Raw genomic sequence first — 27,621 nt, 5'->3', positions numbered from 1 at the left:
ATCGATGGAAGAATGGGTAAAGAAAATATGGTATATATATGTAAGGGAATATTTATTCAGCCATAAAAAAGAAGTATGAAACAACATGGATGGATCTTGAGGGTGTTATGCAGTGAAATAAATAAGAGAAAGACAAATGCTACATGATACCACTTATATATGCAATCTTAATTAAAAAAAAAAAAGAAAATTTCCTGGTGGTCCAGAGGTTAGGACTCAGTGCTTTCACTGCCGGGGCCAGATTCATTCCCTGGTCGGGTGGTTGGGGAACTAAGATCCCGCAAGCCGAGTGGTGCAGCCAAAAAAAAAAAAAGCCAAACTCATAGAAGCAGTACAATGGTGGTTTCTTGGAGGTGGGGGAAATCAGAAGTTGTTGGTCAAAGGGTACAGATTTCCAGTTATAAGATGAATCAGTTCCGAGGATCTAATATAGAGCATGTGACTGTAGTTAAAAATACTGTATTATACTTGATAGTTGCTTAAGAGAGTAGATCTCACTAAAAAAAAAAATAGTAGTTAGGTGATGGATATGTTAACTAACCTTATTGTGGTAAGCATTTCACAATATATTGTATACGTGTATCAGATCAACACATTGTATACCGTAAACTCACACAATGTTATATGTCAGTTATATCTCAGTTAAACTGAGGGGAAAGAGAAAGGTCTTCCCCACATTAGACTAATAAAATTTTTCCTTTTCTTTTTTTTTTAAAGCCCACAAAACTCAATGGATGAGCTTAACAATAGTTTAGAGACAGGTGAGAGAGAATCAGTATGATGAAATATAGGCAAAATAAAATATCCAGAATAAAAGGAAATCATAGGTTAATTTTTAAAACTGCTTAATCCAAAATAAAGCTTCAAAAGCTACTTAAAACAGGAATATACCACAGGTTAGGACAAATGGAAAGCAAGGAGTAAGAAGATAAATAAAACACAGCTGTATATAAGTAACTATAATGAGTTAAATGCTATGGTCTAGATGTTCCAAATTAAAAAAAGAAAAGAAAAGAAAAAACATATGTGGAATTCTTCAAAAACAAAACAAACAAGAATGAGGAGAGTCTGTGTATAATACCCTCAACCTGCTTTTATCACCCCAAATTTATCAGACATTCTTCCATATAATTATATTTCAGCCTCCTGTAGTTTTTTTTCTTTTTATAGCTGCAAAGTATACTACATTCAGTTAATATATTTAGCTGTTCCCTCGTTGATGGATATTTATGTTGTCTTCTTGCTATTACAAATAATGGTGTCGGGAGCAGTTGGTACACATATCCTTATTCATGAGACTTGATTTTCTTAAGGTACACATAAGAAATTTACATTTGTCTCTTTCAGAATATTTTATCTTGCTAGATTTGGCCTGTTTTTATAATGTCTTGTCATTGGATAGATTTTGATCCTGTCTTCCAGTGGATTCACTGACTGGTTTTATTTCATTTCTGTTCATTGTGATCAAGTGCCTCTCCTTGACATCTTGAAAATCTTGGATTAAAAAAGATTGAATTCAGTAGAGTTTAGGGCAGAATTCTGTAGTTGCCACCAGAGGTCTCCTGTTAGGTTGAAACTGATCTTTTAGGTATAATCATTCACCCAGGTATATTTTCTAACTTATTTCTTCATTGTATGTACAAAAATATCATTACAGACCTTGTCAGATGCCTTTATGGAATCCTGTTAAGAAAGTAGTCATTTAGGGAGTAGTCTTTGCTACCCAGTCTGGAAGGATGATACTTTACTCTCTATTTGGGGAAACTTGAAATATAAACAGCAGATGTCTGTAGTTTGGGAAATGTCTGAAAAATGGCTAAAAATGCCCACAGTTTTATTGCACACACACAGAAAGTATGAATGCTGTTTTGATTCGGTTAGGCTAGCTGCCACATAACTGACATCAGTGTTGATGCCCCATTTGGAAATTTTTTAGCAAGATCAAATTTAATATAATCAGTTAAGATGTATTTTCAGAATATTGGGTTGATTTAGACCATTAAAATTGGTTGCAGGAATGTGAAATAGAGTACAAAAATAACTTTCAGTCTCTTCTATGCTAACTATTAGTATGCAGCAAACGCCATACAAGCCAACTAAAAATGAAGCTGCATTGAACATAGTAAACAATGAAGACATGAAGTTCTGTGCACATTTTTTATTCATTCTTCAGCTCTTTAAGATTTTAGAGATTAGAACCACATACAGCACCCCATTTGAATCTTTCCAAGACTCTGAAGTGACGGAATACAGATCATTGTTCCTATTTTTTTAGTGGAAGGAATTGAAGCACAAAGAAATAAAATCACTGCCTTGGAGAAGGAGCGGTTCATTCTGATCATCAGGAGAGACGTGGAAACCTTCACACAAGAGATGGCCTTTAACCAGGGCTTAACACTTTATTCAGGAGTGACTGTGAAAAGGGGCGTCCAGGCTGAGCAGCGGGCCAAGGCGGGGAGGCATGGAAGAGTCAGGAGGGTCTGGAAGGTAGAGGGAGGGCAGGTGGCTGGCACCTACCGGGAGGTTGGCCCGAAAGGGTGATGTGAGGCCAAATCCTAGACAGTCCTGAATGCCAGGCTCAGGAATTTAGAAGTGCATCCCTCACAGTGGGAAGCTGATGAAAGGATGAGAGGCTGGAAACAGAGTGGAGACCTGAGAGGGCTGTTGCTGCCACTTACTGTTCCGAGGCTTAGTTGTTTGAAACTCACAACTGTTCGTTAGGTGCCCGCGGGAGGGCCAGTCACTGCTGGTTGTCTGTGTTCACCGAACCACTTTGCAAGAGGGTTTTCCTCTGAGCGAATACCTCCTAAGCGTGGCTAATTGCCAATTCAAAAACGAAATGCTCAGTTTTCTCTCCCAGTTGTTGCCTTGACTTCGGTGTTATGCTTTATCGGACTGTTCACAGGAAGGTTTGAGTACTTTTTCATCAGTTCATCCCTGTGGTAGTTCTGTGACTTGGCCATGGGAGATGGATTATTTGGTGCTCAAAAGTGTTTATTAGTTTCAGAAGATTTATATGGGTGTCTTACTTCCCAAAAATTCGCATATGAGAGTTCTATGCTTAAGGCATTAACATCTAGTAAAATTCAAGCAATACTGAGCTTTACTGTGTTCCAGGCACCCAAGGGGTGTGGGAAGAAAGAGAAGTAAGGCCAGGACCCCTGGGCAGTTAATTGTTTCCATTTGTTTGGTGTCATTTACTTGGGCTATTATACATTTGTCTATCGCAGTGGTTGGTTTTCCTTATTTTCAAGTCTTGTCTCAATCACTGTGCGTGCCATCCCCTCTCCAACATACCTTTTCCCTCGTTCTGCCTAAATCCTGCTACCTCAGCATCCAAGTCAGGGACCACTTCCTCCTAGAATCCTTATCCAACTCTTCCCAGCCACGGTCAGTTTAATTCAACAAGTCCTTCTGGAGCAATCTATGATGCGCAAGGTCCGGTGTGATTAACCTGGGGGCAAGAACTGTGCCTAACTCAGTCTTTATAACCTCAGTACTGAGCATGGTGCTAGACACATAGCCGGGGCTCCAAGGACGTCTCACAAGGAAGTAAGGGACTCACGTTCCCTTGAGGAGGCAACACGTAGACACACACCAAAAACACACAGCAGCACTTGGGGCAGCACACGTGGCCTGCGGCCTCACTTCTGTGGGAATTCAGAGGGTGAAGACTGAAAACAGCGGCAGAGAGCGTGTCTCCACTGCTCTACCCATTAGAGTGTGTGCAGTGACTCATTCAGGCACAGGTCGCTAAGTGCCTGCTGTGGTCAACAGCTGTTCTGGGCCCTGTGGATATGCGAACCTTGATGTCATTCAGATGCTTCTGAGGTAGGAAAGCATTTCTGGGAGATGTATTTGACTTCTTTGAACAGTCAGGATTAGAGGGATGTCTCACACAGGGGCTGGGGTAGGTCTCTGTCATGTTCTCCAAGAGACAGAAGTCCCCTTCACCTGTAGGTTTTGGAACATCCTGTCTTCCTTTCTGAGGGTCCTCTAAGCAGGGGTGTATCCCATCCCAGCTGTAATACCACGTGCTCTGCCCAGACTTTGGCTTCTGGCTTGTTTCCAGTAGCCACCAGCTTTGGCTGGACTTGGGGAGTGCTGTCCTGATGTGCTGTAGGCCCTAAGGAAAGCCTGGGCCTTCCTGGAAGCTCTGCTGAAACACTGCCAGGCAACTCAATACTGGAAGATATTAGTGGTTTCTTAGATTTGGTTCTTTAAATGCAAAGCCTGGGTAAGTGGTTTATTGAGGAACTGCTGTCAAAAGAAAACAGTAAGGAATTGAGGGGAGCAGGAGAGAGCCAGAGAAGAAGCTGAGAAAATGTTAGCCGAAGTCTAGCCTCAGGTTGGTCCCCTGGGGAGCACTGAAGCGTGGGACCACGTAGTTGCCTCACTTTTTTTTTCTTTTTATTTATTTTATTTTATTTTATTTTTTAATTTTTATCAGGGTATAGTTGATTTACAATGTCGTGTTAGTTTCAGGTGTACAGCAAAGTGAATCAGTTATACATATCCATATATCCACTCTATTTTAGATTCTTTTCCCATATAGGTCATTACAGAGTATTGAGTAGAGTTCCCTGTGCTATACAGTAGGTCCTTATTAGTTATCTATTTTACATAGAGTAGTGTGTCTATGTCAGTCCCAATATCTTCCAATTTATCCCTCCCCCACCCCCTTACCCCCGGTAACCGTAAGTTTGTTTTATACATCTGTAACTCTATTTCTGTTTTGTAGATAAGTTCACTTGTACCCTTTTTTTAGATTCCACATATAAGCAATATCATATGATATTTGTCTTTCTCTGTCTGACTTACTCAGTATGACAATCTCTAGATCCCACTTTTCTTGATAGTTACGGGCCGCAGGCTGCTCCTGGGGGAAGAGCATCCTCTCCCAGGCATTTCTGAACTGGGTAGTCAAAGGGACCTTCCCCAGAAAAGGGTTCAGTCGTGAACCATTAGTGACCCGCGCTCAGCTGCCCTCAGTCCCCACGGTGAGGGGAGGGGGAGGTAGGCACACTGGCCCTGTGAAGTCACCAACAAGCCCTCTTCATAAACAGAGGTTGACATTTGTACTTCTTAACCTTAGTGTACCTCTTTCCGTCACACATGGAATTACCCCCTCTAGGAAGATAGTGGCATAACGTTTGTGTAGAGCTTTAAACTTAAAAAATCAAGCTTATTTTCTTGCTTCGCTTTATCCCTGTAAGGTAAGTAGGGTAGTTATTGATGCTTTACAGTTGAGAGTATTGTAATCTGTTAGTAACTTAAGGGCAAGTAGCGGTGTTTCCTCGGGGCACTCTGTTTCACCCTTGCAACAGTTCTCTGAGGTGGCTTTTGTTGCCCCCCCCCAGTTTCCAGGCAGGGAGGTTGTGTGACATGCCTGTGTTCTCAGAGCTGGCGTGCAGTGGACTCTCATATTTAAACCACCTGTTGGACTTCACGCCCCACTTCAGTCCCACCATACCCTGCAGCCTCTGCAATTTAGGCAAAACCAAGTCCAAGACTCAAGTTTTTGACACCTACAGTTCTTGGAAAGAGGCCTCTAAGTGTAAATGATGGGGACTATTAGATGTGAAATTTTAAATGTTAGTTGTTTAAAGCTAGCCTAGAGTATCAGGACGAGCTGCCAGAGCTCTGGGGTTGCCACATCAAGGGTAGCCACGTACGTTGATACTTCAGCTGGTCGGTTTATATTCATCTTGTGTTCCTGTCTAGATTGACACGATGGCCTGAGGCGCCACGCATTGTGTACCGTAATTCTCTTGGTTTTGTTCGTAGTGAGGCATAAATGGATGATGAGGTAGAACTTTCAGAATTTTTCATTAACTTAATTTGAGACTAACACAGGGTAATAATGTCTCGAGCATCTAGAATGCTTGAGAGGATAGGGTACTCTGGCTCAAGAATTTACTCATTTGGCAAACACTGAGTACTCTCTGTGCCAGACATCATGCAGCTAGACAGTAAGGAGCTGACAATTTATAGACAAGTAACTCGTCACCATAGCACAGGCGAAGTCAAGTAGCCTGACTTGAAAAAAACAATGTTTAGGCCTTTAGAATTAGTTTCATAGTTAATAGTCACATAGCCCTGTCTTAAAGTAAGATTTCTCAAAGGGAAAATGTTCCTACACTGTGTTCATTAACACGGCCGAGTCTTTATTGGACCTAAAGTACTGTAACCCAGTCCCATCACTTGCCAAGTCAACAAGCTTTGAAAGAAGTCTTAGAAAACATGATGGTAACATTATTCCTGTGAAAACACATCTAACATGCCACATGTTATGTGTATGGTTTGTCATGGCGGAGTCAGTTTGGGTTAGGCAAGACAAAAAACATCATTCACTACAGAATGAAAATTAATCAGAAATGTCAGAAGCCAGGTGTGATTCTGGAGAAAGGGGGTATCCAGAAAACATTTACTGAGATCTGATTGAAAAAATATATAAACGTCAATTTGTCCCTGTATCTTTTAAGCAAAGATTTTATGTTGAGGCTGACTCCTTTCTTTGTTTGTTTAACACAAATTGTAGTTAGAAAGCACAACACTTCAGAACTTCTTGTGAAGTAACTAATATATAGAATAAATAAAATCACTAGTTAACCTAGCCTTTAAGTTCTTAAATAACAAAAGATTTTATCTCAGGCAGATTTCAGATAGATCTCCCCTCCTTCATCTCATATGCTCTGATTAATCTAGTTCATACCTTTTAAAGTGCATGTTTTGAGTATATGTAACCTTCATCTTCAGATTCATACTAGTGTATGCTGCTAGAAGGTGCCAGATGCTTGAATATTTCCATAGGATGCTCTGCATTCTTACGTATTGTTTACTTTGACAAACATTAAGGTATATAGCGTTGCTTTTCCTTTCAAAATATGAATTTGAGCATTTCTTTTTAAATATTTGCCTGGATATACATAGAGCCCTATTTTAATAATATATGGTGAACATCAAGGGCAAATAGGATGTGATTTAACCAAAATTAGCTTTATAACAAATATGTGTTTTCTTCTATAACAGAGATACCTACCAAGTTAAAGAATGGATGCACACATTGTCTTGTAAAGTAGTTGTGTACTGTGTGTGCCACGAATACACACAATACACAACTACTTTATAAGACAATGTGTATTTATAAAGTATTTATGTACGCTGGGTACTAGAGATAAATCAATGAACAGCATAGGAAAAGTTCTTACCCTTTTAGAAATTACTTTGTAATGTGGGCTAGGAGGAAGACAGTATACAAATAAAATAAACAAATATCAGCTATTAAGTGTTCAGGAAAAAAAATAAGATTAGCAAGAAGTGGACTGGAATACTACTAATATTTAATGTTACTAGGAGTGTTATAATTCAAGAAATTGAATTAAGTTTAAAATTGTCATCACTTCAAGTGTACTAGACTCTACCCCCACCCCGTAGATTTTCTGAATGTATGCAAAACAGAGTTCTGTGCCTACCCATCAAGAATTATCTCCTACAGAAACGTTCTCTCTCCCCTTGCTGTACACAATGAAACACTGGACAAAATATATTAAATAACTGTTTGGCCTGAAGGCAGTTTCCAGGCCCAAGCAGATGGTGAACAACACAACCCTGTGTTGAAGGGCCAGAGATTACAGTTAAGGCAGCTAGAATTTGTGAAGGGACAGTAGCAGAGATGGGAGCTTCATAGGGAGAAAGAGCTCCTGATAGCTGCAGAGGACAATGTCCCTGAGCCCTTGGGTAAGCACTGCTTTGCTCATGTGTGGCGTAAAACTCCACATTGTGGGCAAAGAACCACTGGAAAGCAGTGGGTTGAACCATTTCTGCAGCTCACAAAGGGCTAGGGCTTAGTCCATGTTCCCACTTGCAGAGTAGAAAGACTTCCTAATACAAGAGAAATAGGATAGAGTCTATAGAAGAGAAATAGATAACGAGGCTAAATTATCCCTAGGTCAAAGTCTGCCCTGGACTTGCCCTAACAAAGCTTACAAGCAAGCCTTGAGAGAGAAAACTGATCCAAAGTAGCATAACTGCCTGCCAGAACAAGTTCAACACCTTTAACAAAATCCAGCACCCTGAAATATAAAAATCACAGTGTCCAGCATCCAATCCGAAATTACCAGAAAGGCAGAAAAGCAGTAAAATTATGACCTATACTGAGGCAAGGGTGGTGAGAATCAACCAATAGAAACAAACCCAGAAATTACAGATGGAATTAATAGACAAGAAGGGTAAAACAACTGCAATAGGTGTATTCCCTGTGATCAAGAGTGTAGAGGAAAACATGAACATGTTGAGGAGAGGAATGGGAAGTACAAGAAGGACCCAACTGAAACTTCCAAAGTGAAAAATGAAGTGTCTAAAGTGAAAAACACACTGGTTGAGGGAACAGCATTTTAGAAACTGAAGAAGAAAAGATCAGTGAACTGGAAAACATAGCAATATAAAGTATTCAGTATAAGGCAGAGAGGAAAATGGCTGAAAAAAAGTGAAGAGAGCCACAGTAAAATGTAGAAAAATATCACATGGACTCAAACATGTATAATTGGTGTTTTAGAAAAATGGGAGTAGGAAAAGAAAGAAAAGAATGGCCATACACGCTACTCTATATAAAAGATAACTAGGGCTTCCCTGGTGGCACAGTGGTTGAGAATCTGCCTGCTAATGCAGGGGACACGGGTTCGATCCCTGGTCTGGGAAGATCCCACATGCCGCGGAGCAACTAGGCCCGTGAACCACAACTACTGAGCCTGCGCGTCTGGAGCCTGTGCTCCGCAACAAGAGAGGCCACGACAGTGAGAGGCCCGCGCACCGCGATGAGGAGTGGCCCCCGCTTGCCGCAACGAGAGAAAGCCCTCGCACAGAAACGAAGACCCAACACAGCCAAAAATAAATTAAAATAAACAAATGTGGGGTTTAAAAAAAAAGAGGTAACTAATAAGGACCTACTGTATAGCACAGGGAACTCTACTCAATACTCTGTAATGGCCTATATGGGAAAAGAATCTAAAATAGAGTGGATATATGTATGTGTATAACTGATTCACTTTGCTGTACACCTGAAACTAACACAACATTGTAAATCAACTATACGCCAATAAAAAATTTTTTTTAAAAGGCCAGATTTTTTCCAAATTCGATGAAAATGATAAATCCAAGATCTAAAATGCTCAATGAACCCCAAAGAGAAGAAACATAAGGAATACTACAGGTAAGACCTATCACAATCAAATTGCTGAAAACTGTTAATAAAATCTTGAAGGCACCCAGAGAAAGGAGAGGCAAAAATAAGAATGAAAAAACAAACCAAAAACAATTTACCAGAAATGCTGCAAAACCGAAAGACAATGGATTGACATCTTTAAAGTACTGGAAGGGAGGAAGAAGGAGACAGAGAAAAAGGGAGACTCTCAATCTAGAATTCTGTATCTAGCAAAAATATCTTTCAGAAATGAAAGGAAAGACCTATTTCAAACAAACAAAACTGAAAATAGTTATCAATGGCAAACGGCACAACAAGAAATGTTAGGTTTTTTGGCAGAAGAAAAAAGATACCAGAGGGAAATTTGGATTTACACAGAGTACTCTGGACATGGTAAAAATAAGGATAAATATAAAAGACATTTAAAAAATCTCTTTAAAAGATAATTAACTGGTTAAAGCAAAATTAATAATAATTACAGGGTTTATAATATATATAGAAGTCAAATATATGAGAGTAACATCAAGGGCAGGAGGGAGGAATTGTAAGATTTTTGCATTGTTTATCCCAGGAAGTTAGGGTTGGTTCATTATTCAAAAATCAGTCGATATATTTCTCCATGTCTCCTGCCATATCCATGGATTGGAAGGTGTGATATTATTGAGATGTCAGTTTTCCCAAAACTTGATCTATAGATTCAGCAGTTTCAGTCAAAATCCCAGATTGCTTTTTCTTTGTAGAAAAAATTATATATGATTATGAAAGTTTGTATAAATGCCCTCTCCCAGAGTTGGAAATTGTTTTGTAAAAAAGCAATGAATTGTAATGAAGAGAGTTTTCAGTGCAGTGTAGACTTACCCATTCACTAAGGAAATGACTTACCCTCTCCAAGTCAGTTTCCTTATTTTACAAAACGGGGATAATTATATCCACATTGTAGTGGTTGTGTGTGCCAGATGATCAAGTAAAATAATATACATGAGAATGCTCTACCTTGAAAAAGCACTATATATGCAGAAATCATTACTGCATTAAAGTGCAGATGTTTATCTTATTTTATAAATCTGTTTTGAGTTTCTTATTTTTAGAGTGGTATCCAAGCAGAGGATTTTATGCGTTTAGATTGCTAACGTAATTAAACTTAATATATAAATATATGGCTGAAGGGTGCTGACTTTCCTAGTGCCATAAATGAGACGCACTTGCTCTGGTCACACAGGTTTATTCTTGAAAAGTTGCTTTGATAGGTGGCATCTATAGGGTTTCCCATTCAGCATAGGCTTCATCCACTAGATAGCAACACATTTGTTTGTTGAATGTATTTATATTGTCTCTTCCCCAAAACCATTAGAGGCAGGGCTGGTTTATTTTAAGCAGCAGTCTTCAGGCAGAGTCCTAAGGCAGATCTGTCCCTTCATTTGTCTTCCTTTAGCTAGACAGCAAGTATAATAACAGAGCATTGACCCTGGTCATTTTTAGCTGCAGTTCTCAGAGTTTTTGTTCCTCAGCATCACCTAAGGAATACACATTGTGTTATCTACTTCATGGATAGATCTTTTCATCAATAGTAATAATCTTACTGACTTAATAACCATGTCAGATCTGAATTCCCCGTGTACTCAATATCAAGCCATTTTACTCTCTCATTGATTTTTTGATTATGTGTAAATGGATTATCTACAGATTTCTCATGTCAGACTTCTTTCTGAGATATCCCTTACCCCCTATTCTTGTCCTTCAGCCCTTAATTTCTCAAGGAATGTAAACAATTTTAATAATAGCTGAGGTTGGGTAGGGGGTGATAATGATAATTCTTCTCCCTACGTAGAATGTATTCTTACAGTGAAAAGTGGCATTTGAAATCTATGCCACTGCTTTCCTCTCTTACCAGATTTGTAAGGTTTTAGTAACACACAGAAGGACTTGGTCAGTTGGTCTTGGGGCTGAGCCTCAAGCTAATAAGTGTCTTGCTCCTGACCTGACATTCTTTCCATTGTCACATTATGTCCCAGTGCTGTGATTGTCCCCACTTGATTCTTGTGTTGTATAATATCCCTGATTTCTTTGGGTGATGTCCTCACCAAATATAGCCAGATTGTAAAAGTCTTAAGATAGACTATGCACAGAGGAAAATATTTTTGTGTGCAAGACCTTTCATCCATTTTTGTTAGTGACTCATTTCATCTGGCGGTTGTTCAAAAGATTATTGCACTATGCTAGATGCTTAGATTTTTTTGCCCAAGGACTTCATAATCTAGTGACCCAAGATTTCTTTACTTACTCCAAATTTCTTTTACACATACAGCTAACAGACAAATATTGATAAACATGCAAGCACTCAGGATGTAGAATTTTTATGATCCTTTACTGAAGAAATTATCAGAAGACAAATTTCAGCCAAATAGGAGGTGAATGGAGAATTGTTGGCAAAGAGACTGGCATCTAGATGTTGAATTAAGCACTCTCTGTAGGACTAAAATCAAAGTAAAAGTGATTGTTGCAAAATAGAATATAAATGTTTTAAATTCTGCAATGTAGAAATAACAAATAATGAAATAAAAGGTCAGAGAGGAAGAGGAGAAAAGGTGAAAAGTGCTGTATGCATGCTAATATCCTCAGATTTTATAGCTGGGAGATAAAAACTATCATTTAAAACAGAAAGATATAAGTATCTTTAATGGTTTTTTAAAAAGCAAACAGCAGTAAACATTGTAAAATCAATTAAAAGTGTGTGTAGGAGGATGGTAGAGAGGAAATGAAAATATTCTCCTTTATCATTGCCCTTATTAGAGAGTTAATGAGTGTAACCATATTTATATAGTTGTATACATAAAAGTAACCATAAAAATAGAAATATAAGCCTTCTAAGTAATCATATAAAATACGGAACATAAGGCAAAGAAAGCGCAGACCATAATGTGAAAGATTTTTTAAAAGGATGCTACAGAAGCTCAGAAATTAATTTAAAAAAAAATACCACTTACAGTAGCATCAAAAATGTGAAATACGATCTTCATTATTTTCAGATGCCATATTTGCACATTCACCTACTCACTAAAATTTATTGGTATCCCCAAAACCAATACTTATGGCATGTTCACAGCCATTTGTGGGGATGAGCAGCATATGGTGAAGAATTTGCGTTGCCACCTGAGGTTGAACAAAACGACACTCTGCCTGTTTGACAATTAATTATTTGTAAGAAGTGTATATTAAACAAGGTGTCTTTAAACAGAAACACATATAAAACAAGGTTATGTATTGATCAGCTGAAAAAATGTTGTGACCCACAACTCACAGGAACCTTACCCTGTATTTCTCCAAGGTATTCATGAATTCACTATTTGCAGCAACTTTATAGAACATAACTATGGTGAATAACAAGAATCAACTGTACTTAAGGATGAAGCTAACAAAAGATGTGCAAGACTTGCACACTAAACACTACAAAACATTGCTGAGAGTTCTACCACATCTCCAGATACTTGAAGAGATAGTCCGTGTTCGTAGATCAGGAAACTCAGTATTGGTGTCAGTTCTTCCCAAATTGATTTGTAAGTTCAACACACTCCCTATCAAAATTCCGGCAGGCTTCTTAAAAAAGAAATTAATGTTTACTTGAAAATGCAAAAACCTAAAAAAGCCAAAACAGTTTTGAAAAAGAAGAACAGAATTGGAATCCTCACACTAACTGACTTCGAGACTTTTTTTAAGCTACAATAATTAAGACAATGTGGTACTGATGTAAAGATACACAAATAGATCAATAGAATAGGGTCCAAAAATAGGCCTGCACGTACACGGACAACTGATTTTCAACAAAGGTGCAAAGGCAACTTAGTTGAAAAGTTTAAGCCTTTTAAACCGGTGGTGCTGGACCATTTGGGTAGCCATATGCAGAAATATGAACTTTGATCCATTCCTTTTACTGTGTACAAAAATTAGCTTAGGATGGATCATAGACCTAAATATAAAACTTCTAAAAGGAAACATAGGGAAAAAAATCTTTGTGATTTTGGATTAGACAAAAGATTTCTTAGATACAAAAGCAAACTTGATTTGTAAAAGAACAAATTGACAAACATAAAAAATCAGAACCTCTGCTCTGTGAAAGAAATTGTTCAGAGAATGAAAAGCTACTCCAGACTGTGAGAAAAATTTGCAAGTCATATATATGATAAAGGATTTGTATTCAGAATATATAAAGAGTTCTCAGAACTCAATAATAAGAAAATAACCTAATCTTTTTTAATAGGCAAAGATTTGAACAGACATTTCACCAAAGAAGATATATAGACGGCAAATTAGCACATGAAGAGATTCTCAATGTCATTACTCATTAGAGAAATACAAATTAAAACCACAGTGAGATACCACTACATACTCATAAGGGTGGCTGAAATGAAAAGATGACAATACCAAGGGCTGACAGGATGTGGAGCAGTTGGAACTCACGTTCATTGCTGATGGGAATACCAAATGGTACAACCAATTTGGAACACAATCTAGCAGTTTCTTAAAAAGTTTAACGTACACCTACCATATGTCCAGCTATTCCATTTCTAGGTATTTGATCAAGAGAAATGAAAGCATATGTTTATACGAACACTTGGACATAAATGTTCATAACAGCTTTATTTGCAGTAGCCAAAAATGAGTAACCTGATATCCATCAACAGATGAATTGATAAACAAATTTTAGTTTATTCCTACAAGGGTATACTGCCCAGCATAAAAGTAATGAACTATTGATACGTGCAACTAAATGGATCAATCTAAAAATAATGATGCTAAATAAAAGAAGCCAGAATTATAAAATAGTACACAGTGTAAGATTTCATTCCTATAAAATGACAGAAAGTGCAATCTAATATCTATAGTGATAGAAAGCAAATCATTGGCTGCCTGGACATGAAGAAGCAGCTGGAAGGGAGGGATGAATTACAAAGGGGCATGGTGAGGAAACTTCTGTGGGTTATAGATATGTGCGTAATTTTATTATGATGATGGTTTTATAGGTACATAAACACGTTGAAACTTATCAAATTGTACATTTTAAAGAGATGCAGTTTATTGTGTCTCACTTAGACCTTAGTTAAGTTGTTTCTATAATAAAAGGCAGTAATAGCAATACAGGCAGAGAGTATAGATATATCTTGTACCTATCAATAAATGTGAATGTTTACATATTAAAAGAATTGGATCACGTAGAGAAATACAATTATAGGCTGTATATAAAACACATCTAAAACAAAATGATCTAGATTGGGCGTAAAATTACGGAGCATACCAAAAAAATGCAAACAAACAAAAAGAGTCAAAGTTACAGTCTTAACATTAAGGAAGATTGAATTCATGGTTAAAAAAAAAGGTATTAAGTCAAAGAAAGTTTCTTTATAATGAAAAGGGATACAACCCAATGAAGACCTAAGAGTTGTGATCATTACGTATCAAATAACAGCATCACTTTCTCTAAGCAAAATGTATAGGAAATACAAGGATAAGGAGAAGCTAGTGTGTACAAACATACAAGCATTGTATGCTTGTAATACGACTTTTATATGCTGAAAATAGAAACTTATCTTTATACGCACTCACGACTGTTCAGATAAGTGTGCAAGTAATATTTTTAAACATAAAAAGTAAAATCATAAATGTACTAAAGAATGGAAAATGGTTCACTTTATTTGGGATTGAGGAAAGCCTTTCTAATTATGAGGTAAAATCTGGAAATGAGAAAAAAAACACTGATGTTTCACTATATAAACTTCTAAAAATAATCTGTATGGAAAAAACACATTAAATAAAGTCAAAAGCCAAATGAGTGGTGGGAATTTGCAACTCATATCACAGACAATGGGGGTAATATATAAAGAGTACCTACAAATCAGTATGAAAAAGACCAAAAGAGTAATGGACAAAGATATAAACAGTTCACAGTAAAGAAAAGAGATGACTTTTAAGCATTTTAAAACACATTCAGCTTCAGTAATGATAATAGAAATGCTTAAAGCACAGTGATGTCATTTTCACATATCATATGATACAGACCATAACACTTAATAACTCTCTATGTTGGTGAGGGTAGGGGAAACACCCTCTCATATACATCTGGTGAGAATCTAAATTGGTATCACTTCTGTGAAAAGTAGTTCGACAATAACTATCAATATTAAAAGTGCACATATCATTTGATCCAGCAATTGTATCTCTAGGAATTTATCCTATAGATATATTCCCCTGTATGTAAATTGAATGCATGGATATTCGTTGCAACGTTGCTCGTAAAATAGAAAATTTACTTCTTAATTTTTTTGTTAAATAAAAGATTGAAAAATCAGGCTATATCTACACATCAAAAAGAATGAGGAGGCACAAATAGCCAGGTGATGCAGACCATTGTACAAGTTGTACTGTTAAGTGAGAGAAGCAGGGGACAGAACTCTGTGGACAGTGTGCTCTCATTTCTGCCACCTGTGCTATGTTAGCACAGACCCCGATATTCCCTGAAAGGATATACATGGAACTAGTACTAGAGGCGCTCTCTGTGGCCGAGGGCTGCATTGGAAGGGGCATACTATTCACTGGTAATGTTTGGTACTCTGTGCACATATTACCCAATCAACAATATTCTCTGCCTTCCAAATCAATCAAGAATCTGGAGCCCTCTGTAAAATTAAGTATTAAATTATCTGATAGAGATTATGAATGTTTTAGTCATAAACATAGCTGGCTGTAATAGTAATTATTATGTGTTGGGCACTGGACTCTGGGTCCTTTACAAACATCATCTGAGTTTTTTCAACAGCTCTTCAAGTGTTTTACTTTACAGGTTAAGAAACAGTTTCAGAATACGACCCAAGGACACAGATAACGAGGGCCCTTTTAAGAAGTTCAGTTGAATGAGGCTTGAGGAGGAACATTCAAATGTATATCCAAACTTCTTCCAAAAGCGTGTATGAATGCTTGGGGGAGCGGGGGCAGGCACACATGTTAGGTACATATATGTTTCCTTGTACTTCAGCCATTGTCTTACTCAAAGTTTTGTATGTTAGGATTGGAACCTGCATGATTCTAGCCGGCCTAACATCTTGAAAATGCCAACTGCCAAGATAAATGTTGTCTTTTGAGAGTAAATAGCTCCATGTCTCTACATAACTACGACGTGGCGTTATCCAACTGGTTTTACTCCGTAACGAAAATGAGATCCTGCAGCAGACGGGCAAGTTTTAAATCAAGGCCAAGCCTTAAAAATAAAAATCCAAGTAAAATGAGGGGAAAAATTGAGCCTCCCCCATTCCCGTTTTTTTTTTTTTTTCTTTCTAACGTCTTTTAAATGAGAGCTTTTGCTTTTTTCGCTATAGGTAATCAATAGGGTTTTGTATTTCGTTTTATTTTGAACCAGGGTAAATTTTAGTCTTTTTATTCTTCAGTACTCAAGGGATCGTTTTGACAGCTGATAAACTGGCCCACATATTAAAATAATTATATGGCGGGTCTTTGGATATCTTGGTATAAAATCGATTTATGTCATTCAGTTTATAGTATCTGGAAGTTTGCCTGCTCATGGCAACAAATTAAGGCTTGCATTTACTGTTGGCTCACTGTAACACATAGTTTATGGTAGATACCTATGTATTTTCTCTCCAGTGCTCTTGAGAAACAAAATATACTTTTTTTTACCCAGTAAATGCATGATTTATATAAAGTATATTGTTTATAAAAGTATATAAATGGAATTACTGAACTGATTTTACTTTTTCAACTTAGTCATTTTGCAAGATACTTCATTTTCATTTATAATTCATATTTATTAGGGTTCATTCTTTCAGTTGGCTTTGTCTCTTGTGGCAAGTAGATCATATGTATGCAGATACTTAAATATTCAGATAAGTAAATGTTAGATGTTGCAGCACAGATTCACACCCATCCCTTAAAGCATTGTCCATTGACTGACTAAATATCTCCTCTTAAAGTTTACCAACTCCTGTTACAGGAGACCACGGTTAGGTTTCTCTCTCTCTCTCTCTCTTCCCTAGTCTTGTTTGTGTACAGCAAAGAGGTAATCTCATCATTGTTTTAATTTTCACTGAAATACTTAGCATTTCACAAATACATTGCATTTTCTTCCTTTCTTCCTATGCCCCTTCTTGCTCACATCTAGAACCATAAAATGTTCCGAAGCAAATGCACTGCTGTTTTGATGAATGAATTTGTTGGAGGTCAGTTTCTTTATCTCCTACCAGACGAGCGTGACCCCACATCCTTCCCCAGGTGACCACGGTGGTCCTTGCCACAGGGTTAGACCCCAAGGTAGTCGGCACTTCGGACATTGGACGTCTGTGTGGGCACTGAGATGGATGGAGTGCCAGAGCGCTACCTTGCACTAACAGGGCTGTACCCCTTCCTCGTCCTCTCCTGCTTTGGGGGAGCTGCCATGCAGTCACTGTGGGGAGATGTCTTTGTAAAGGGCGCACTTTCAGAGTCACCATTTGAAATAGACCGTCATTGATAGTGACCAGTGCACACATGTGATTGGTAACGTAACCTGTTCGTGTGTCTAGATGTGTGTCCTAGTCACAGCATTGCTCTGTGAGAAAACTGCACATCATTTCTATTTTCCAAAAGACAGGAGACAAAATAATGGAAAGAGGAGATTGCACGTTAGGTTAGCTTACTAGGTTTAAAAAGTACAGTGACATAATCTATACAGACTTGGATCTGAACCTGTCACTTTTTCAGCACTTGGTGATAAACTGGGTGGATATAGAAGTAGCTAAAGCATCTTTGTCCTCAGACAGCACTGACCTTCCTGGACCCAGGACCAGCACTTGTACGATGACAAAACTGAGGCACAGAGCATTGAAGTAACTTGCCCAGAGTCCCGCAGCTGGTCATCCGTGGAGTGGGAATCCAGCCTGATCTGTACTCTTAGCCATGCAATATACTGCCTGAATCGAAGGCAGGTTTAAAAAGACAGGAGTTCCTGCCCTCAAGGAGCTTTTCATTCCATCAGTGTAAAGTGGTAAGAATTCCTGGGGGACAGATCTCTGCAAGGCCCATGGACGTGTTCCTGCCCAACTCTCCAGCCACAAGCCTTCGGTGTGTCTTATTCTCCGAACTGTATAGGTCATCTCTTGTGACTGGTACCACCGACCAAATCCAGCTTCAGTGTAATTAAGAGGGACTCCAAGTTAGGAACACATTCTCCTCAAACATTCTCACCCTCTCTGGCATCTGTGTTTGCTGGATTGATTGACCGCGGCTGCCCCAGCACTACGCATGCACTAGGTTCTCTGCCAACGTTTGTCGAATAGCTCAGTGAGCCGATCCCAGACGGGCATGGGAGTGGCCCACTGCCAAGTTCAAAGCCATTGCTTCTAACAAATAGACTTATCACTTTGATTTATTTATTGTACGAAACACCGTTGATTTTGATGAAATCCAAGTTAGCATTTTTCTAACCATTTTTCTAATGGTTCAGGCACCCATTTAAAATATGGCTCCTTGAAAGGAGAGAGTATTTTAAAGAGTAGGTTTATGCAAAATAAATTATGAATTCCTTTAGCCACGTCCTCTCTTTAGAAATAGCACTCATACGTATTTTATACATAAATTGACAAGGATGGCAGTGATCTCATCTTCCTTGTAGCAATTTGAACCAGACTGGTTGAGGATTTATTGCCTAATTATACTTGTCAGCCTGACATAAAAGTCACTAGTTCTGGAAAAACATGTTTTTCATACCAGGATTATCTTTAATTAATACACTCAATATCTAACATATATTTAAAGCTAAACAGAATAGTAATCTCTAAAGCCTGTGTTACGGACCACAAGGAAGTGATGGTAACCCCTTGGGTCAGGAAGCAGTGCTTTAAGTGCAGGTTTGTATTTGAGGAGAGACAATGCCGTGTTATACGTTGTTCCCTCTGCTTTGCATACAATGAAATCAGTGCTACCGACATTGAGTCCTTCTGTTGATAAATTATAAAGGTGATAACCAAAGACTCCGGTGAAATGGTTACAGTGGGTGAGTGACTGAACTAGGATCCAAACCCAGGGTCCAGTGTGTGGTTTTTCTCAACATCAGAATCCACTGGCCGTTGATCTCTGCGATGTCCACACATGGTCTTATTCTCCTTTGCTAAAGTACCTGTAAACTTGAAGCTCAGCAGGATAAACTGGGTAGTCGTATTGATAAACCATCTGTCGTGAATATTCCCTTTTGCCCCGTGTCCGGGCATGTGCTGGATTGTCAGTGGATATTGCAGCAAAGCGAAGCAACGCCAGAGACCTCACAGGGCAGCTGCCAAGCGCCTGTATGTGCTGATACCCTCTAGTTCCCAGCCCCACCCACACTGCCCCAGCATCACAGTGGACACGGGGCTCTGGGTAGTAAAATTATTCATCAGGTATTTCCAATAGGCTACAGAATTCACATCAAACCCGTTTATCTGCTCATAAGTGCGCACATTTCTGCTCTAAACATAAATAACAGAAGGTGTTTTTAAACGAAGAAGGTTCCCGTTCCTTGGCCTTTTTCAGTCCTATCCCAAAACAGATTCCGTTATTAAGTTTTTCCATACCAGTTAACAATGTTGTCCCTATAGCAATCCACCCTGTCATAGAAGGCTTGTATTTATAACCAGAACGGCTGCCAGAGATCAATGTAGTTATTTTCCATTTTATCAGGTCCTTTCTGCGGTAATAGTTTTGCATAGTTATTTATTTAAGTTGTACGATGGGCTGAAATATTAACTTACAAATTAGAATTAACAGTTAAAGTGGCTGAAAATAAACTTGCCTAAAACATGCAGAATAATTGGCTGGGGAGCCTGTACTTAATCTACCGTGCGTTATTAAAGAGTGCCGAGTTACGGACATCGTTTAGAAGGCTATTGAGAACACAAGCTCATATTATGTTTCTTGGTGGAACCCAAAAGACAAAAGGGGTCTCTGGCTCCATGAGTAGAGTGTACAGGACTTTTCCTAGGATTGTCCCTATCTGATGGGCTGTTAGAGCATCTCTGACTTCTTCCTGAGATGTTTCCTTGGAAACTGAAAGGTGGGGTGCGTTGAGCAGCATCAGAGAATGCCACCATATTCAGACACATGATGCAAAACTCTTCAGAGCAGCTCTGTGAAAACTTGAGATTTATCCAGAAAAGTTTCCTTGAACATGTAAGCCACATCAGGTGTCTGGCGCTCTCTTTTGAGAGGCAAAAAGAACATTAAATTCTAACTACTCCCAAGGAGAGAAACTACAGAGGGTGCTGCTGTTTTCAAAAACACATTCATTAGATTTAGTCCAGTGCTGTGTGGCACAGGAACAGTAACTGTGGTTCTGTAACAGTCAGCATCCTGGACATCTAGACAAGGGCGATTGTCAAACTCTTGAGTAATTTGGTTCTAAGATATAGTAATAGAAATATGGTGTGGATTTGGAGAAAAGGAATTTCATTTCATTGGAAACTCAGATTCACACACGCACACACATATTACATCCCCTTAAATGTGGCTGGCTCTCGTTTAGTAGGGCATGCCCCATTAATGTACATGCTGTGTGTGGTTTGTCAAAGTTGTACATCATAGGTTCCAACACATCTGGTTGTTTTCTTCTCCTGTCTTCCTAGTATCTCTTCTATTCCTGCTCCAAATGTGTAAGGACTAAAAATTGTCCATGTGACATGCTTTGTCACATTTTTGCCTTCTCTGAAAAGGCTTTGAATGCTTTACAGATGCCTTTTATATGTTGATCTATAAATATTAATTTTAAATACTAATACAAAATTTTCTTCTTAGTCATCTGACAACTGAAGATTATCATAGTAAAAATATATATCTGTTCTAACCACAGACAGCCTCTTAATATGCATTCAGGACCTCATGAAAGTGCCATCAGAAACACAACCCCTGCTCTCTGTAAAGGCACCATGCTACCTATACCTGTACCATGCCCTGGGGCATAGGTAAGGTGAACACACAAATCACCGTGATGACTTACGTGATAAGTCACATAAGACAGAAAAGATGCTCTGGCACCAATAGGCCTTGAAAGCTGATTGGTCCAGTTGTCTTTAGTTGTGTAGCTAACTACGGCAATGCTTAGTGGCTTAGCAAAAACCATTTGATTTTGTTGATAATTTTGTGGGTCAGGAATTTGGGAAGAGCTCCCACGGCAGTGTCTCTGATCCACGTGGCACATGCTGGGGCAACTTGCACTGGAGGGTCCATTTCCAAAGTGGCTCCTTCACTCACGTGTCTGGGTCTTGCTTCTCCGTGGCCTCCCTCTCCCCACATGGCATTTCAGTCTCCAAGGCCCTCCTCGTAGCTTGGGCTTCTTGTAGTGTGGTGGCCTCCACGTAGTTAGGTGTCTTATATGGCCGCTCAGAACTCCAAGAGCAAGTGTTTGAGGGCAGCAAGGGGAAGCTGCAAGCCTCCAAATCCCGTCTGTCACTTCTGCTGCATTCTGTTGGTCAAGCAAGTTACTAAGGGCAGCCCAGGGTCAAGGGAAGATGAATTAAATTACACCTAATAATCTCCAAAGTAGAAAGTTATGTGCTATAAAGGAGCTGGTTGTAAAACTCCTTTGGGGAATAAATCAGTTTTGTAATTACTGGTTGCCCAACAACTACTTTGTATTTGAGGAGAAAAAGTGAAATGTTGCGCATTGTTTATTCTCCTTTGTATTTGATTTGTGCCTTAATGCAGTAAAATCAGTGAGCTTGGCTTTGACTCACGATTAGATTTTAAGTATGACGGTAATAATTAACTGTATCTGGACAACGGTGGCAAGAGAGGGCTGAGAGATGACACGGAGGTTTTGAGTATGAGTGATTGGAATACGGTTACACTGTTGACTGAAATAGGAAACCCAGGAGGAGAAAAAGTTTGGACTGAACAATGTAATGATGCTTTACACTGCAGGTAGCAACATACCCAACCAAAAGCACCCTAAAACCCCTCATTTTTCTCACAGAAGTCGTCAGGGGCAGATAGTTTCCGATTTGGTTCAACTTAGAGATGTTGGGGCCCAGTTTGCTTCTCTGAGAGTCTTTTGACCTTCCTTTCCTGTTGCCTGATGGCCACCTCAGCTCCAGATATCCCTTAATCATCATTCGTTTCTTCTATTAACAGAGAAAGGAAAGGATCTTTCTTGATGTCTTCCATTCCAGGAGCTCCACACCAGATTTCTCCTAAGTCCCACCGGTCAGGATTGGGTCACCTTTCCACATGCTAGCTTCAGAGGAGGCTGGGAGAGCTGGTCTTTTCATTTTCAGGCTTTGTCATGGTCAGCCAGCTCAGCTAGCAGGGTGAAGGGCATTAGGTAGGTAACCAACGATGTCTGCCTTGGTGATGAATTCCATTTTCTCTCCCTACACAGTTGATAAAGGCTCACTTAGCAGCCTTATGGAGCTTGAATTAAATGAGCTAACTCATAACTGTAATAAGTTAGTATTTTCTAGAAGCCAGTTAGTTTCTCATCGGGCCTTCTCCCTTTTTTACTTTGTGATTGAACACTAACCCCACAGCTTCTTAATAAAAGATTATTTTACTTATACTTTTAAAAATTGATTAAAAGCTCTTTGACTTCCTTGAATACATGTACCTACCTCATTATGCATCTTGCAGGATTGCCTTTCTGTATCATTACATATTGTATATCTTTTTAAATGCCTTATGTATGTACATAGGGGTTTATAAGAGGAAGAAAATTCTGTAGACCTTGTGAACCATGTTTGTTTTAAAGTCTTGGAGGCTTGGAGGACTCTTGTCAGTTAGTTGAAGTTGAACAAGGACAACCAGCTCTAGCTGTTCCCCTGAATGACAGAGAATGGCTCAGCTGAGCCACGCCGGTGGCACAAGGAGAGTAACCCTAAGAACGCATCTTCAACTGGGAAGAAAGTGTCCTGGCTCAGAAAGGGCCTTGGTTTGGGCACCTGGGTGGGGCAGTGCTTAACTTCCTAAACCGGATGAAGTTGGACTCTCTCCTTCTCTGGATCTGTAATTTTAAGTGTCTAGTTTGTAATTGTCCAATCGTGATATTTTTAACCCCATAAAATTCACACGTAATAAATTTGAGCTGAGGGTGTCAGTGTTGGTACCGTTGCTGGTGAAAGGTAAGGGAGAGGTTGAGAAGACCCGAGGAAAGAAGCCCCAAGTCTCATCTTGAATCCGGCGCAGTCCATTCACTCATCTGACTTTTCCTTGAATGCCTGCCACGCCCTCACTGCTGGGGGTGGAGACCACCGAAGACCAGACTTGCCTTTGAACACTGGTAGCGATATAAGAGGGAGTCAGCAACCCTGGCTTCTCATCATGGTAGAAAAGCAAATATGGCCAATCAGTATTGTCTGCTGGGCAAGTTGGTTGGGCTGGCTCTCCTTACCATTTTAAGGCGCTCAGTCCCCGTATTTGAACTAGTGTAGTGAAACCACACTATGTTACAGTAGTTGTGTTTGTACTGAATTCTAGTGAGTGCCAAGAGAAGGCCTTACCTACTCTCCTTTCTGATATTTCAGAAATAGATTTCAGAGCAACTTGGTGCCTTGGGGAGACGTTTATTTCAAAATAACCTGAAATGATCGACTCAAGTCAGTGAATCTGTAATTTACTAGAAGCTGTATTTCCAAGAGCCATATTTTAAATATTAAAATTATTGCTGAAAAATTGATACTTCTAACCCAAAAGAAGCTTAATGCCTCATATACTTGCCAGATGGAAAGCAAAAATTGAGGTCAAGCTTAAACTCTCCTCTTACCTTCCTCCAAATCCCGCAAATCTGGCCCCACTGTAGACTTTAATGCACAAACAAGATCACGTGAGCCCTAATTCATGGCATCAAAGGGAAGTGGGCGCCTCTCCATTTATTTCTGAGGAGCCCAGTGGCGGCCGGAGGTGGCCTGGGTTTCGACTGCCCCCTTTTGCTCCAAACCCCAGTCCTGGCTTAAATCCCAGTTTTCTGGGGCCAGCTCATCTCCATGCTTCTCCCCCTGTGGGTGCAGACTGTTGGCCTCTTTGCAGGAGGGCCTTCCCTCCCAGCTTAGCACTCACAGACGGAGACCACCACCGGACAGAAGTGACTTAGGTGGGTCACACCGATTCTGAAGTTCCCCAGCCGTCCTGCCACAGGGGAGTTCATCACCTGCTGCTCAGAGCCCCCTCCACCTTCTGGGACTTGTTTCTCCCTATAGGATCTCTGTTCTCACTTCTCCGTCTTCCCCAAATCCAGAGGTTTCTAAAATGTAGCGCATGGTTAAGATGTTCCTGTTCAAGAAGTCTCAGAAAATATGTTTTCTTATCCTTCAAAGTGTTCACCTTTCCTAACTCTGGTGATTCACATTTAAACCACGTTTCAAAAACTGGTGGAAGTTTGAAATTGTAATTTGTCTTTAAATGGGCTCAACATTCAAGGTCACCTGGTTCCGGCATTCAAGGCCTCGGGGTCCCCACGCTTTCTTCCCTGTTGAGGGTGGCCGGGCAGGGGCTGGCCAAGATCTTTGTGCTCCCTTGGCTCTGGGCGGTGCCCAGGTATGGCACTGGGCTCGCTCTCCCTATAAATAGTCTTATTCATGCTTATGATAGTCTGGGCCACAAGAGTAGTTTTAGAATAAAACACTCTAGAAGAATTGGGCAACTTAGGGCCCGTAAAATGCATATTTCTGGGGCTTCCCAGAGTGGCATGGAAGCTGCACTAGGTCGTGGGGGGAGCACAGCAGGTCTTCCTGGGGCGTTGATTTCCCAGCAAACTTGTTTAAATAGTTAAAATGTTTAAATGTTAAAACTACAGGCATGTTAAGGAGTAGAATACAAAATTTAGACTAATTTCAAGGTAAGATGTTTCAAGCGTGAGAAGCTTCACTTCTAGATTGCTCTCCCAGACATCTCCAGGGGCTCACATAACTCTCTTCCAGTTAACGCAACCTTGGTGGAAGTTTGAGAAGCACTGTACTTAAGAGGGTACCATCATACAAAAATGTCTTTTTTAAAGGTGTTCTGTTCTGACACTTGTTAACTCCTTCTTTTGCAGATAATTGGCAAACTACAGACATTCTTATTTTGTGTAGTGTGTGTGCCAAGAAAACTGTGTTTGAGTTGGTGCACTTGTAAATGGAAAACTTTTAAGTGCAACAGATACTTTTTAAGGAACTGTAAAATAAGTTATTGTACAAATAATCACCCCCCTGGTTATCAGTTTTGTAAGTTTGAGTTTAATAAAATTATTTTTAAGTGGGTTTTTTCACTTAACTATAAAGATAAACAAGCATCCACTTACCTTAAACTGGAAATAATTCTTTATTAATTTGACTTTCAAAAAATGTCACTTCTATCAGTACCACTGAATTTATGTGACTCAGACCAATGAAAATTTAAGATTGTATTTGTTACTGGAGTTGAGTAGTCGATAAGAAGTATTTTTTTTAGCTTCCTAATCATATTAAATGTATAATTATTATTTCTAATACTTGCATTATCTTAATGAAGCATGTACAGTAAAACATCATTTCAACCATGAAGTTCCTGAGGGCAGATGATTGAAGAACCATGAGATTAACCAGGCTAACTTCAAAGTTGATTTGGAATGTTGTACTATTTATTACTCTAAGCAATTATATTAGTCAAGCATATAAATGTTCAGAGTACATTTTCATTTAGGTGCTATATGTATGTCCAGCTACTTCCAAATGCTGTCTTAGTCTTTCTTGGTCTTCATACAGTGTGATCGTTCAATAAGTGTTTAATAGATAGGCTTATTAAAGTTTTATTTGTTATACTTAATGTAAAAGAATGGAAATGAAGATAGGTTAAAGTTGAATGGACAGGGTAATTGAAATAATTTGGAGTATAACTTAAATAAACTTCTTTGTTAATTTGGAAATTTTAAAGTATGTGACCACAACTTAAAATGGGTTGAAATATATCATTATGGAGGAAATAAGAACAACATCATATTATTGGTTTCTGGATTCTTTGAAAAAGACTATTAGCTTTAGTCTAGTCTAAAAATAGAGGCGATAAAACTAACTTAGCTACCTTATTAACTCAATAAATATCTGGGTTAAGCAAGTGCTTATACAAGTTTTAAATAGGATGTAGAACAGAGTATAGGTATGATTATCATTGGCTAAAACAGTACATTATTATATGGAAGTTTTTATAGAATTTTACTTTTTTTCAATGATTCTTTTACTCTCATAATCTCCATCATGTAGGAAAAAATACTATTACAACATGTTCCTGACTTATCTGTTTCAGTGTGAAATAAATTAAGAAATTTTAAATCATATTAGTCTGAAAATTCTGTCACTGAGTTAAGGTAACATGGAGAAAGTATATGTTTTTCTAGGACTATGATTAAATCATGTCTTGGAAACCAGTGAATTAACTTTGATTTGGCTTAAGTAAAATATTTTTCGTATTAAGGATGACTATTTGGTAAACCCAGTATTATGACTGCTGGCTCCTCTGTAATTCAGGGCACAGCAGGGACAGGCTCTGACCATTAGGAAAATGCTGGCTTGTGTTGGGTTTTGCTGGTAGAGTGATATCTCTTAACTACAAACAGAATTGTGGTAAGTTGTTGAAATGAAATTCTAACAAATTTTTATATTTTTTATTTCATTATTAGGCTATCAGCTGCAAAGGTCAACACAGCATATCGTACACTCTGTCAAGGAATCAGACTGTGGTGGTCGAGTACACACATGATAAAGATACGGATATGTTTCAGGTAACATGTTTCTTTTTTCCATGGAAATTTTTAGCACATTTTTCCTTCGATTCTCTATTTTGATATGTAGTCAGAACTTCTAGCACAGTAGTGTTTGGTGATGTCCAAGGGGAAAAAGGTGAGGATAATATTTAAATTGTTCCTATTTGGTTTTCAAAAGACTAAGAAAACACTTAATTCTAAAAATGCAGAAAGAAATTATAAAGACTACATTCTCAGATCTCAGTGCAATAAAAAAGAGACTTTAAAAACAAGAACAAACATTTTTTTAGAGCCAGCTATTTTTAAAAGTTAACATGTTCAAAATACTTCCTAAATAACACTTGAACCAAAGAGGACATCAAAACTACAATTATAGGCCTTTTAAAAAATAACTGGAAACATTTAATAGCATAACTCATGAGATGTGACTGATGTTGTACTCGGAAGAAAATGTAAAACCTTTTAAGTGCTTCTATTATTTGGAAGGAAGGAAGAAACTCAAGGAACTAAACACTGATCAGAAAAAGTTCCTTTTAAAAAATGACAGTAAGAAAGTAGAGGACAGTTTGAGAAGGATGGGTGTTAACTCTTCTCTAAACGTTTGATAGATTTCCCCTGTGAAGCCATCTGGTCCTGGACTTTTGTTTGTTGGGAGTTTTTTAATCAGTTTCAATTTCAGTACTTGTGATAAGTCTGTTCATAT

General features: G+C 38.8%; 1 protein-coding gene across 1 annotated transcript in view; it reads left to right on the top strand.

Moving 5' to 3' along the window:
- PELI2 (pellino E3 ubiquitin protein ligase family member 2) overlaps window positions 1–27,621 on the top strand; it is a 204,296-nt gene that overhangs the window by 149,100 nt on the left and 27,575 nt on the right. The window contains exon 3 of the mRNA XM_068526526.1: window positions 26,835–26,936. Coding sequence (XP_068382627.1) covers window positions 26,835–26,936 — 102 coding nt within the window. The remainder of the gene's footprint in view (window positions 1–26,834; window positions 26,937–27,621) is intronic.

The sequence above is a fragment of the Eschrichtius robustus genome, chromosome 1 (assembly GCF_028021215.1).
Source record: "Eschrichtius robustus isolate mEscRob2 chromosome 1, mEscRob2.pri, whole genome shotgun sequence".
In the NCBI taxonomy this organism is placed as follows: domain Eukaryota; kingdom Metazoa; phylum Chordata; class Mammalia; order Artiodactyla; family Eschrichtiidae; genus Eschrichtius; species Eschrichtius robustus.
This window is presented reverse-complemented; position numbering and strand designations above follow the sequence as displayed.